Genomic DNA, 13450 nt, shown 5'->3' with positions numbered 1-13450 from the left:
CAGCAATTATAGTCATGTCTTTCCTTGCTTTTCTTGAGTCCTATTTACAAGATTAAACCCAGACCTCAGATAGGTCCAACTCTGTCTCTGCTGGAAATTGCCAGCATGGCTGAAGGACCCAGAAGAAGGCCTGGGCTGAGCTGCCCACTGCAGGGAGCCGGTCTCTCTGTGGCGGGGCTTCCACACCCTGCTCTTCCCAGCTGCTTGGTCTTCCGCCTGGCCTCTGGCCTCCTCTGTCTTCTAGCCTTCCTCATGGCCCTTCCTCCGGGGCAGCTTGGTTTTCCACTTAATTGACCGAAGCATAAGCAAGCAGATTTCCCATGACTATTCCCCACATTTAGTGGAGGCTCCCATCTCCCATCTTACCTGCCCACTCTCTCCAGTCTGTACTTGGCCAGTTGGCTGTGCTGTGCTGTCCCTTCTCCCACTAGTGTCCCACTCACTGGGTCAGTCTCCAGTGCAGTGGAGCTTTACCCCCCTTAACTAGTTTTCTGAAGTTTCCTTTATAGCCCTCTGCCCTTTACTTATGGTCTTCAACATTTTCACCCTTTTCTCCTGACCTCCATGGCCCCGACCCCTCAAGTCTACCCTTCACAGTGAATTCCATCATCTGTCTGTCCCTGGGCTCTCCTTCCCTGGTCTCTTAGCAGTTGTGTTGTTTTTATGTACCCTGCAGCACAAAAGTATACACATCCAGGCTCTGCCTTAGGCCCTGTCATCTCTGTTGGTTTCCTCTCCCTGGTTAATCTCATCTAAGTGGATAATACAGGGTTTCTGATCCCAGAGAACTCACAAATCATGGAGAGGAAGGAAAAAAAAAAAAAAAAAACAAACAGTTTCTGTGCAGTTTGAAAACTCCTGCCTTCAGGACAGACTAGCTCTGTGCTGTCAGGGTGAGGGCCTGTAATGGGCTGGGTATGGTGTAGAAGGGACAGGGTGGCTGTGCAGAATTAGAACAGACTTCCTAGAATAGAGCTGATGAGGGACATTATTTGCGAAGGCAGAGAGAGGTTCCGATTGTCCCCAAAGCTGTCGCCATCATTTCTCACCTGTTTTCGATAGACATAGCATGCTGCAAGGGCAACCATGGTAGATTCTCCCACAAACCCTGCTAGAAGGGAGCCCACACCTAGTGTGGCTCCGTGCACCCTGCAAAGGAGAACACAGGCATGTTTAGTCTGTTAGAATCAAGTCTGACATAATTAAGCTGATGATATTGCTTAATCCTGAGAACAATGCAGATCAGCAAGGGATGGCACAGTAGTCCAGCCATTGGCCTCAGGACAGTATCTGATGACCACCCACCTTTGAAGGAGACCTGTGCCGCCTTCCTTCCATTGTCCTACACATTCCTCACCACAGGAACTGAACCTGTTTCCAAGCTAGTATAGATCTCAGAGACTCACTGGTATGGGCCGACAAGCTTCCTTCTGAATTTCCAGTCTAATACGCTTGGGGCTTTCACTTGGCTATGCAGATTTTAATCCTCTGCATAGGGTATTTTACTAAGCCACACATCTATGCCAAATGCTGCGAACACGCACCCCAGGTACGGCAGGACCACAAGGCTGGTGATGAGGACGATGATGCGCAGCACGGAGCTGGGCGCCAGCACAAAGGTTTTCTTCAGTGTCATCAGCCATCCAGTGAGATGAGCTCTCACAGTCACTGAGGAGAGAAGGGTGTGTCAGCTGTGTGCCCTGCTTCCACCCTGCCCCCTCCCACCCTTAGTCTGGCCCAGGATCTCTCAGCCTAGCTACAGGGCCCCAGGTATGGTCACTTGTCTTCCTGTTGTTGCTCATCCCTACTTTGGAGGCTAACCGGGGTCAGGCCCCATTCCTCCTCAGCTCCCTGCCTCCCCAGTCTCATGTCGAGGAGGCCATCTGCAGGTAAGGGCCTTGCTGCACCATGATAACCACCATTCTGGTGGCAGACGTCATCACCCTGCTGTTGTCTGAGGAAACGGTGGGAAATGCGAATGACCTTGTCCCCATTGCCCACCACACCTTGAGTCAACCTTGACCACCTCACTCTTAGGCATTGGTGCCACTGCTCATTCTGTATGTCGCTACTGCACAACGACAGTGCACATATTTCCCACCCTGCCCCTTACCTGGCACTGGGAAGAAGGAGAAGATACGCAGAGGAATGACACAGAGTTCTGCAAAGGCAAAGTCCACTCCAATGATATCTATCAGAATCTTCTCAGAGACGTTGGGGGTCCAGAACATGACAAAACAGAGCTGCAGGGTGGGGCAGGACAACAGTCAACCAGGTTGTAAAGAAAGGGCATAAAGGACATGACGTGGTCCCTGCGTGTTCTAAAGGATGGTAAACCTGCTCACTGGGTGTCACCGGCATCCCAGGTTTGCATCTATTTGCCAGTATCACGGGTGGGGACTGTGGGTGGCATCTATCCGTGTGCTGCACTTGCCCCATAGGAATAGCCAGTGTGGCAGTCCACTGTGGGTGGTGTCTGAGTGGGTGATTGGACTAGGAAAGGAAACCACCTCGCTTTCACTGAGGCTTAGCCAGGGTCCTCCATGGCTTGTTCGGTCAGTTCTGGGTAGACATGTCCGTTAATGCAGCTTTTACAGCCTTGGCAAAATACTAGACTGTAACCTCAAAGTATCTGGATGGTATACGCCACACTGACATGTAGAGTCAACTGCAGCCTGCTGATTTTTAGTGTTAGGAGGGTAAGGGAAGAAACAACAGCCGCAGAACCCAGAACTTGGGGAAAGCAGACGGGTAAGTATGGAAGCTTAGCAGACTCTAGAAATTGCAACCTTAATCTGACAGATGCAGAACTCACTTCCACTTCCTTTCCCCCAGATTAGGAGGTGGGGAAGCACAGCTCTGGGAAGCTGGCTAGAATCTGCCTGTAAGCAGTTCATACCCTTGACAGCTTGGGATTGTGTCCCTTAAGCTGTCATCAGACTCTCATCTCTGCATAAGGAAAGTTGGTGCCTGCAAGGCTGAGGGCAGAGTTCTGAGGACCCCAGGCAGTGGGACATGTTGTATATCCTCTCGCCTCAGCTCTAAAAACACAGGAAACTAGGTGAGACCCAGAGGTTAGAGACCAGAGCAGCTTGTCATTGGCCAAAGAAGGATCTGGAATTCCTGAAAGTCTTGGGCTCCCAAAGAAGCCGCCTAAGCAGTAAGAGTCATACAAGTGACAGAGCTCAGACAGATTAGCTGTGCTAATGTTCACAGCTCTACTTATAAACGTGAATACACAATCAGTGGTCCCCAGACTTCCACAACAGCTTTAAGGTCGAAACAAAAGGAACTAAAGACAATGCAGAAAGAAGGAAAAATAAAAAACCTTTCTATCATGCTGACATTCTCAGATGGGCGAAGAAACTGTATTCATGGATCAGGAACAGAATAGAAATGTTCTAGAGACATGCATGGAACACGAGCGAGCGAGCCAGGGGTTAGGAGGATGAAGCTACATCTGAGAAAGACATTGGCTGACACGGAGTCAGAAGTCAGCCACAGGACAGAGCTGACAACGATAGAGTGAGACTAGATCGTTTTTCTTTTGATCAAATAAATCTAATATTCTGATACTAACAGTTCCAAAAAGAGGGAACAGTGACCCTTTCAGAGCTGAAAGAGGAATTTCAAGACTGAAAGGCTACCTTTAAGAGGACAGTGGATGGATGAGAAGAGACCCAGCAGGGCACATCATCAGTAGTACTGGGGGGCAGAGCTGGCAAAGCCCTCCAAGAGCAGTTGTCAAGGCGAGTGGATTTCTCCCCTAGCATTCGCAATCCAACTGTCACCGAGTGACATTTAGAAGAAAGACCTTTTCACTACTCAAGGCCTCAAGACAGTCGCCTTCTGCATTGGTTACTTAGCTTCAGTAAAACCTGACAGGGACGACTTAAGGGTGGGCTTGTCTTAGCTCAGTTTGAAGGTACAGATGGTCGCTGTGGGGATGGCATGGGAGCGAGTTTGAGGCAGCTGCTGCCGCGGCATCCAGTGAGCAGGCGGAGATGAATGCCACGAGCAGCTCCACTTCTCTGTAGTTCAGCCAAGGGTCCCTCAGCCCACAGAATGGGAAGACACACGTTTAGGGTGGGTCACTTCAGCTCAACTAACAATGTAGAGAATCCCTCAGAGGCATGTGCAGAGGACTCCCTTTCCACGGATCCTAGATTATGCCAAGTTGACAATATTAACCATCACACCCTCCATACACACTTTTCCAGAATGTTAATTAGGGCACAATCTGCCAAATCAGGAGAGCCAGGGAAAGAGAAAAATACCTTGACAGGAACAAGGGGGAAGTTGTCTGGGGAACTCCAGAGAAAGATACAGAGCAGGAAGTGTGAGGTGCACAGGCCAGCAAGTTACACTGCAGGTGGGACGAAAGACACCTGCTGCGCCTGACTACACTGCAAGAGCTTTACACAGACACAACATGGAGCTAAACAAGGGCTCAGGACTCAGAAAGCTGAGGAAAAGGATAATTACTAATTGTTTAAGGCAGGGAAATAGTATGGCATTTAATGACTTTAAGTATCAGGACTTGGCTATTATAATTCATCAAAAGAATTTCTTATAGTATCATAGTTCATCAGTTACAAACCCACCAGGAGGAGAAATGGGGCTGGGTTGGGGTGGGTGGCGTGCCTATAAGAGGGGACAGGGCTGGAAAGAGGATGGATGCGCAGTAGCTTGAGACATGTTAACTGGGAGCAATCCTAATTTAACTTTAACTTTAATCCAACTTTAACTTTGTGTTGATTTTAAAAGCCTTAATTTAAAAACACAATGACATAACTTTAGAGGGTAATGTTTAAAACAGGCCAGTTCCATCCAATACTTATCTCCTTTTCCTAAACTACAAGCAAGTCTTGTCTAAAATAAAACTGAATATATTGGAGAGTGAGTTGCAGTCACGTGAAAACAGAGTACCAATGCATTGTAGCACCTTGGTTTAAGTTTCATGGAATTAGCCTGGCCACAGCGAGTCGTTACAACAACAACAACTCTTAGCAGATCAACACAAGTGTTTTACTTTATACAGTCAATAGGCTTTTTCCGGTGTCTCATCAGCATCTGGGAGCAGAGTCAACCGGCCTGTAGCAGCAGGTGCTAGGTAGGGATTCATATTCATGCCGTTCTGAGTCCCTCAGATCTAGCAACTTGGAGCTTGGGAACTTTATTACTTGAATAACATGGACAAGTGGCCTGCCACCTTTCCCCATTGCTGGTTTTAAATAGTGTGATATCACTTGTGTCTACATCGCAGACATGACAGCAATTTTTAATAACTCCCAAACAGCACTGGGTATGGTGCTGAAGACAATTTATCCCTCTGTCTATACCACATCCCAGCATCAGATTAAAGATCCCTCTTTCGGTGCTGCTTCGTGTTAGGCCCTAAATATTTCCCACAGCAGTAAAGCTATAAACCACCCCTCAAGTCTGCCATGGATCCGTGCATTGGATCTTGCCTAGATGAGCCATTCTGTGTTTCCTTAGTGGGTAGAATGTGTCACAGGGGCCATATTCTGCACAAAACTCAGACTTCCCAGAGAATCATTTCTGTGCTTTTTTTTTTCAACTAGAGATGATATGAACATGAGACAATGCCTCAAATACAAGTTGCAAGCTCTCTAGGCTTTGCAAAGGTCATTGTAAAGTGGATTTTAAATCACAACACACCAAGGGAAAGGAGGGTGTAACTGCATGTCAGATGTATGGTAGAAACATGCTTGTGCAGCAAGTGAGTGAGGGAATTCCCCACTCTGGCCTTTCCACGTGGAAGATGCTCACCTTGAAGTCTGCTGTTTTGTAAGAAGTGATCTCTCTGGGGGAGGGCAGTTAATAGGGGGGCAGATAAGGAGCATGACCCTAGGTTGTCAACCATACACACTTGCAGGGTCTAGCTCTCTGTCTTAGGAACACTGAAGTTAAAAGCCATTGTTCCAGCTAGCAGAAGGCCATCGAAGAGCAGGAGCTGTACATTTGGGAGGCCTCTTTCTCCCTCTCTCAAGTCTCCGAAGCCAGAAACTTCAGGCTCCTACTAAGAAAATGGTGCATTGCTTTTTAACCAGTCTTCCACAAGGGAATATTTGCCGAACTCTCCAAAAGGGGACATGTAAACAACTGGGAAGCAAAGAGTGTTTGCTAAAAGCTAGGACACCAACCTTCAGGTCAGGTTTCATGCTCTAGCGTAATAATCAGACCCAGTGTTTCGGAAAACTAGAACGGGAAGCTCACTCAACAAGGGGTATTTTAGGAAATGTCATTGTACCGAGTTCAACTAGTGTAGCTGTAACTCAGAACATGTCCTCCTGGTTGACCATGACATGCTGTGCTCATCAAATATCTGCAGAGGCCACTGACATTGACTTTTCCACACCAGAATGAAAACCTAATGAACTACTGACAACAGACATGATTTGTGTGTGCCCTGGAGTAGCTGCAGGGTTGGGTTCGCTTCTGCAGAGTTTGCTGTCAGTATCATCTCATTAGGAAGGAGCCTTGGGTTGTCTATTCGTTGTCTAACCAAAGGACCCAAAGCTCCTTAAGAAAACTCAGTCTCTGACTAGAGCAGGGAATAAGACTATCATTATCCTGGAAGATCTAGAGTGCTAGGAAGGAAGGAAGGAAGTGCCCAGAATGAAAACAATAGGACATGTCAAGAGGACAGCAGAGCCACTGGAGTCCCCAGTGGCCAAGACAGGAATATGAGCAACACAATAAAATAGCTTTGATATGACCTCAAGCATAAATTGAGCATCTAAAGCCCATGTTGACACACACAAGTAAGGGGGAGAGGGGACTAACCCGTGTGGGATCCTACACAGCCCCTTACCAGTTCTCTCCGTGTGGGCTGACCAAGGACCAATCATGTCATGGCACACAGAGAGGGAGAGAGCTGCCAAACATCATCACTGGGCCACGTGATCAGCAATGGGGAGGTCTGGCTAATGGAGTTTAAGAGGCCAGCTGTTCCCTTAGCCTGTCAGTTCAGAGAACACACAAAGCTACCTCCAGGACAAGAGAGGTGCATTCCTTGTTGGGTGTCCTCAGGGCTCTGCTCTGTAGACAGTATGGCTTAGTGACATGGCTTTTGAAGTTCCCTAAGCTGATGGTTCTACTTTTGAGGAATTCACAAACTTTTCTCCATGGCCCAGTGGTTAAAATGAGCAGTGAAGGAAAGATTCTGATCTTTAGAAGCTAGAAAAAAGTAAAATGCATGCATCTGTCCTGGAGTAAAATACCTGCTCCAACTGGGCACGGAGGCACACACACACTTTTAGTCGTAGCACACAGGAGGCAGAGGCAGGTGAATCTCTCTGAGTTCAAGGCCAGCCTGGTCTACAGAGCAAGTTCCAGGATACCCAAAGCTACACAGAGAAACCCTGTCTCTAAAACAAACAACAACAGACCTGGCCCAAGGCATCACTGTTGTCTAGAGCATTTATCAGAATTGCAGTGCAGCATGTGGTGGGGTCCTCCCACTAGGAGGACCATACTTCTATACACAGATCAGGTGTTATGGTGACTCGGTGTTTCCTGTAACTAGAAGAGTCCTGCCCGCCTGGGGTGAATTCCTGCCACTCATTCTTCATATTTTGCTTCTGGGCAAGAATGCCTCTCATGTTCTAGATGGGATCTTGTCCCTTACAGGACTACTGTGAGCACCATCCTCCTTAGAGGTACCTGTGTGTGGAGTTGGGACTGGTCCACGCTGTCATAAGGTCTAACTGAGGAAGGAAATCAACGAGAAAGTGTAGCCAACGACTTGTGCAGCTCGCCACCCCTGATTGGTCAATGTCTGCTGCTATGGTTCCTATGGCTTACTGGGGGTCCAACTGGCATCGATAGTGGCCTCGTCTAGATACACGTGGGATTAGGATTGATTTCATTTCCCTGTTGATAGTTTCCACAAAGAGTATTGATGAGAATGGGCGGTAGAATTTGACTAGGCAGAGATATAGATAAAAAGACCATAAATAAAAGTAACCAGTTTATTTCTTAGCCTCCTTGCTGTAAACTAGGCATGCCAGGAAAGGAATGTCTATAGCAAAGGTCTTTGGTTCTGCCATGGCCAGAGGCTTTCGAGGGCAGTAAGGGGCCTGTTATTTCCTTATCTCTTTCCCCTAAAGGAGTGCTCTTTCCAGAAAAGCACACTAACGTCAGGTGCCCAGCTATTCCCACCTCCATCCGCAGCAGTGTGGCTGGTGGCCCTCCCCTCCCAGGGTCCTCCTGCCCAGCTCTGCCACCCCCACCCCCTTCAGCTCCCTATGATAAACTCCTTCTTCCTAAAATCCCTCCATGTGGCCTGGGAACTGCATTGTTCAAGTTCACAAGACAAGAACTGGGCTTCCTGGACTCTCACCTCCAACTACACAGCCAACGATACCTCAAGTTCAAAGACACCATGCTATTCCCTGTCAATCCCCGCCACCCTGTTAGAAACAGCTTTAAATACAACATGCCCCTGTTTATGTCTTTGCAGAAAAAACCAAGTGGGTCTTCATATATGTTTTATCAGGGACATGAGAAGTCATGTTTGGGAGGGGGCAGACATCAAAAGGAAGCTAAGGGCTCAGCTCCAACAGCCAGCATCTTGTGTGAACATCTCAGTTGAGAAGGAGAAAGCAATGCTGTCTTCCAGTGTGGAAATACCAACAGACAACAGTGTATGAAACACGCCAAGACGGAGTGTACATCAGCGCTGTCAGAATGACGGGAGCGAGGCTGGAGTGAGCCATCTGCTAAAGGGTGATCTCATGAAAAGCCATGAGAGGCAGCACCTGAAAGGGCAGTGAGAGAAGGTGGCTTTGGTAGGCACCCCACTGGGAAAGAGAAGGACACAAGGAAGAAAACCCAGGTAGGGACTTCTTATGTAAGATCAGGCTGGCAAACGTCAGACTGCTGAAAATAATGGCCAGCTGTATACATCATAGAGTAAACAGGTCTTGGTTTTCTATTCTGAAGCACTAGAAAAGTCACATGATAAGATGTGACGTGTCACCTGATATTCTCCATCCGGCCTGCTGGCAAGCATGGTTATTACACATTTATCGTGAATAATCTGTAATAAATGCTACCATTTTCTTCTAAAGTGTATCCATCGTGAAGATAAACACCTTCAGATGTAGTTTTAGCATCCCTCTTTTTCTACAGAGTAAGGAGATGAAAGTCAGCCCTCCGATTGAGGTTGGATGGGATGAACTCATTCTTCTTGAGAGCCCTGTTGTCATTTCTGCTATGACCCCAGATTCCTGATAAGTCACAGAACACTGCTTGGAAGCAAGGCGACATTTCAAACAGCAGGGGGTGCCATGCACCAAGCAGAAGAGGAGCTGGGTGTCCGGGGCCTGCCAGCTCCACAGGAGGTATCTACAGAATGTTCCATTCTAGTCCTTAACAGGTCTGAAGGATGTCTAGAAAGGTCCACATGCTAGCTTCAGTGTAGCTTTTCAGTAAGTAGCTTTTCAGAATTTGGAACTTAGGGGATGGGGCCTAATGAAAACACATTCAGTTGGTTGAGAGTTCTGTGGATGCGAGGAGGTAGTACAATCAACCATAGGACCGTACCTCACTGTAAAGTCGCAATGGGCAAGATGCTAAGTTTGTATTATGTGTATTTGACTACGACTACTATGTTTTCAAAGGGAGCTGAAGAAATGGATCAGGATATAAAGTTTCTGCTATGCAAGCCCAAGGGCCAGAGGTCAGATAACCAGTGCCCACCTTCGATGCCGTGAAGACTTGTTGGCTACCAGGAGTCTCAGCCCTTGGGAGCAAAGACAAGGGATTTCTAGTGAAAGCTGAAATGAACAAACCCCTTTGGGGGTTAGAGAGCTGGCTTAATGGTTAAAAATACTGGCTGCTCTTCCAAAAGAGCCAAGTTCAATTCCCAGCACCCACATGGTGGCTCTCAATTATCTGTGAGTCCAGTCCCAAGTGATCTTGTGCCATCTTCTGGTCTCTGAGGGTACTGCGTGCATATGATGTACAGAAATATATTTAGGTAAATACCAACACACATAAAACAAAAATAATAAAATAACTAAAGTATCCAAAGTGGAGAGCTATGGAGCAGGACACCTAACATCAACCTCAGCGTGAACACACATGATTAACGTGTATCTGCATACACCCATGACCACACACACACACACACACACACACACACACACACATAAATGCCACCAAATTCTGAGAAAAGGGGAAAATGATAACAATACAACATGCTTGATCATCTGTTTTCTCACAGCACATGTGGACATGCACAGTCTATTACGAGGAAGGCATGGAGACCAGTTTTCATTGTTTGGATGCCTAAGTCTCTCCAGCCCATGAGACAAACTCTCGGCTCTGCAGGGGCTGCTGAATTAACAAGCCCTACCCTGACAGCTCCCAGAGAACCGGGCGGGCGGGGAGGGAAACAGCTCTGTGCAACAGACTCTGAGCAGTTACCCCAGGCCAAGAACTTTCCATGTTTTTTCTCACATAGTCCTTATACGATTCTGGGATGGTGCCTCTGTCACAGATGCTCTAGGACAGGGCCCTCTACCAGGCCCCTCTCCCTATTTCCAGGATGCCCCAAGGCACTGGAAAGAACCGCATCCTGACTTGGTCTGAGAACGCCTGGACCTCTGTCCATTTACCTTCTACCCCTTCCCCTCCCCCTCACACAAGGGAGGCATTTTCTTCTGCTGGATAATGGAACAGTGAGGAAGCAGTCTCCACCTCATGGTTCGAGGGAGGGACCACAGCAGAAACAAAGGCTGACACAGGCAGCCTTTGTTCTAGACAAAGGGTCAGCATGGTACCAAGGCTAGGACAGGCCCCAGCAGTCACCCTGGAAGGCTGAGTGACAGCTGCCCAGGAGGGTAGTTTAGCAACAGGGAGGTAAGACTGGGTCATTCATGGGAACTCAACAGCTAATCTGGACAAAGAGGCCACCCGAACAGAACCTCTGATAGTGGCTTTTAACCTTTAACAACTTGGGTGTTGACATTTTCTAGTTTGTGGGGTTCCAGAAGAGACAAGCCTCACTGAACTGCAGCTTCCCTGGGATGCTGGGGTGACAGCAGGTGGTCCTGCTGCAGCCAGCGCGGGCACATGCTGCCTCTTAAACAAGAGTAGCAGACAAAAAGGGAGTCAAGCCAGGCAGCCCTTGAATTACAGCAAGCCACTCTGAGATGGGGAAACTGAGGACGTGGGAGGCCTTGCAGACCCGGATTCCAGCTTCAAGCCCCTAAGATGGGCATTTTTGATCCAGTGTCTCTGTATCAACCAGTACATGGCTCTCCTAGGGAATCAGACACTATGAATACCAGCATGTAGGTGACCTTGCAGCTTTTCAAAGGTGGAGGCGAATCCTTGGAGCCCACCAATGTTGGATCACACCAAACCTATCAGCGTTGGCAGGGACCTGTGACTCAAAAGAGGGATCCTGTGTCAAAGGAAGGCCTGATAGTGAAGATTTCCCTCTGGACTAAGACCTTCAGAGTACCAAATTTCTCCTCCACAGGGCTGGGTGGGCCTCTGCTGGGATGGCACTCACGTGCCTTCTGACATCAGGGCTTGACAGACCAACCAGCTGTGGAATGAGCACAGGCTTGGATTGGCAGGGCCCCCAGCAAGTGCCTGTCTACCCTCTCCTCTCCAGAGGCTCCCATATCTAAAATTATTCAGGCCCTGGCATCCTGCAGTAGCAACACATACCAGTTTAGGGCACAGTGCTGCCTTAAAGCCAGAAAGAGTGCACAGACTGCATGAAGAGGGTCTGAAGGCCTCACCAGACAGGAGGGATGCCGAACATGCTGTGATAATTAGATGTTCGGAGGCTCAGATCATGCTGCCAACTTGCGGAAAGACGCCCAAGTGACAGCCAACTTTAGGAGATGCCAGAAGCAGGAGTCCAGTAGGATCCCAAACGAGGACTCCAGGAGGGACCGGCTGGAATATGGCTGCCTGGGTCTTGCTGGGCTTGGCCTTAGTCTGGTGGCCCATGGCTAATTTATAAACACCTGCTCTTCCACATTCTCCTGGCTGTTGTGTGGTCTTCACAGAGGGTGCTCTGTGACACCCCGAACATGGGAGAAATGTCAAGATGAGCCTTGACTGTCAAACACGAGAACATTTGTCTTAGGACAAGGAACTAAATCTTTGTATTTACCTCATCTTGTAAGACTTCATGCAAATGGTCAATCCTCCTCACCCAGTAAAACATTTGCTTACACAATTTCTATCCTAGGAACTTGACAGGAGCCGTGACCCTTTTCCCTTTGAGCAGTGACTCTCTTCCTATTCCTCTTTCCTGTGCACCAACTCTTTCCACACAAGCCAAGTGAGTAAGATTGTGAGATTAGACCTACCAGCCAATGGGGGGAAGGCTCAGCCATCACCTGACCAGCCAACGGGGTGGGGGTGGGGGTGGGGGTGGGGGTAGGGAAGCTCAGCCACCATGACCAGCCAATGGGGTAGCCACCTGACCAGCCAATGGGGGAAGGCTTAGCCACCACCTGACCAGCCAATGGGGGAAGGCTTAGCCATCACCTGATCAGCCAATGGGGAAAGGCTCAGCCTATGTCCTCAAGGGATACACACATAGTACTAAGTCCTATGTACACGTTTTCTTGTGCCTAGATACCTAACATAGTACAATTTATAAATATAAACAGCAGGCAATTAACAACTAATAAACTAGTTAGAGTCTATTGCAGCAATGCACTATAAAAATTATGTCACGGTGGTCTCTTTCAAAAATGTCTCAGTGAACTGTGCTCACCGTTCGTGTGATGATGTGGGATAATAACGTGCTAAGGTGAAGGGAGGTAAGTGACCGAGGCCTTGAGGCACCGTGCTACGATAACTCAGGAATATGGTATGTACAAAATCACTGCCATATGATATAGCACTGGCCTTCAACCGCACACACGAGACAGCCACTACTAAAGGACCACCTAGCATGCTCACGTGCTGCTATGATCAAATACCAGAGAGATACAACTCGAGGAAGGAAACATTCATTTTGGTCACAGCTCTAGAGGATCGGGTCTATCATGGCTGGGGAGGTGTGCAGGAAGAGCAACTCCCATCACAGTGGCCGCGGAGCAGAGAGGGACTCCTACGTTCCAGAGATTTCTCTCATTCTATCTGCGGCCCCAGCCCACGTCACGGTGATGCTTAAACTCAGGACAGGTCTGGTCTTTCTCCCTCCCTTTCTCTCTAGAGAAACATACTCCCAGACACACCCAGAGGTGTGCTTTAATAACCACCCAGGTGTTTCTCAAGCCACCGAAGCTGACAAGATTAACCCCGACAGTGACTAACACGCCTGTAGTGCATGCAGGGTGGTAACACTGGACAAAGGGTAGATTCATGTACTGGGCAGGAATAAACAAGATGGCACGGGATTTCACTCTGCTATTCAGAACTGTACTTATAAACTTTCTGGAAC

The 13450-nt window shown here is 48.3% G+C and overlaps 1 protein-coding gene across 1 annotated transcript in view; it reads right to left on the bottom strand.

Moving 5' to 3' along the window:
• Ank (progressive ankylosis) overlaps positions 1-13450 on the bottom strand; it is a 128233-nt gene that overhangs the window by 2324 nt on the left and 112459 nt on the right. Inside the window, exons 9-11 of the mRNA NM_020332.4 lie at positions 2114-2243; positions 1545-1668; positions 1050-1149 (exon numbers count right to left, since the gene is read on the bottom strand). Of these exons, the coding sequence (NP_065065.3) occupies positions 1050-1149; positions 1545-1668; positions 2114-2243 (354 nt within the window). The remainder of the gene's footprint in view (positions 1-1049; positions 1150-1544; positions 1669-2113; positions 2244-13450) is intronic.

This window comes from Mus musculus, chromosome 15 (genome assembly GCF_000001635.26).
Source record: "Mus musculus strain C57BL/6J chromosome 15, GRCm38.p6 C57BL/6J".
NCBI classification, from domain to species: Eukaryota; Metazoa; Chordata; class Mammalia; order Rodentia; family Muridae; genus Mus; species Mus musculus.
The sequence above is the reverse complement of the archived record's forward strand: the minus strand, read 5'-3'. Positions and strand labels throughout refer to the sequence as shown.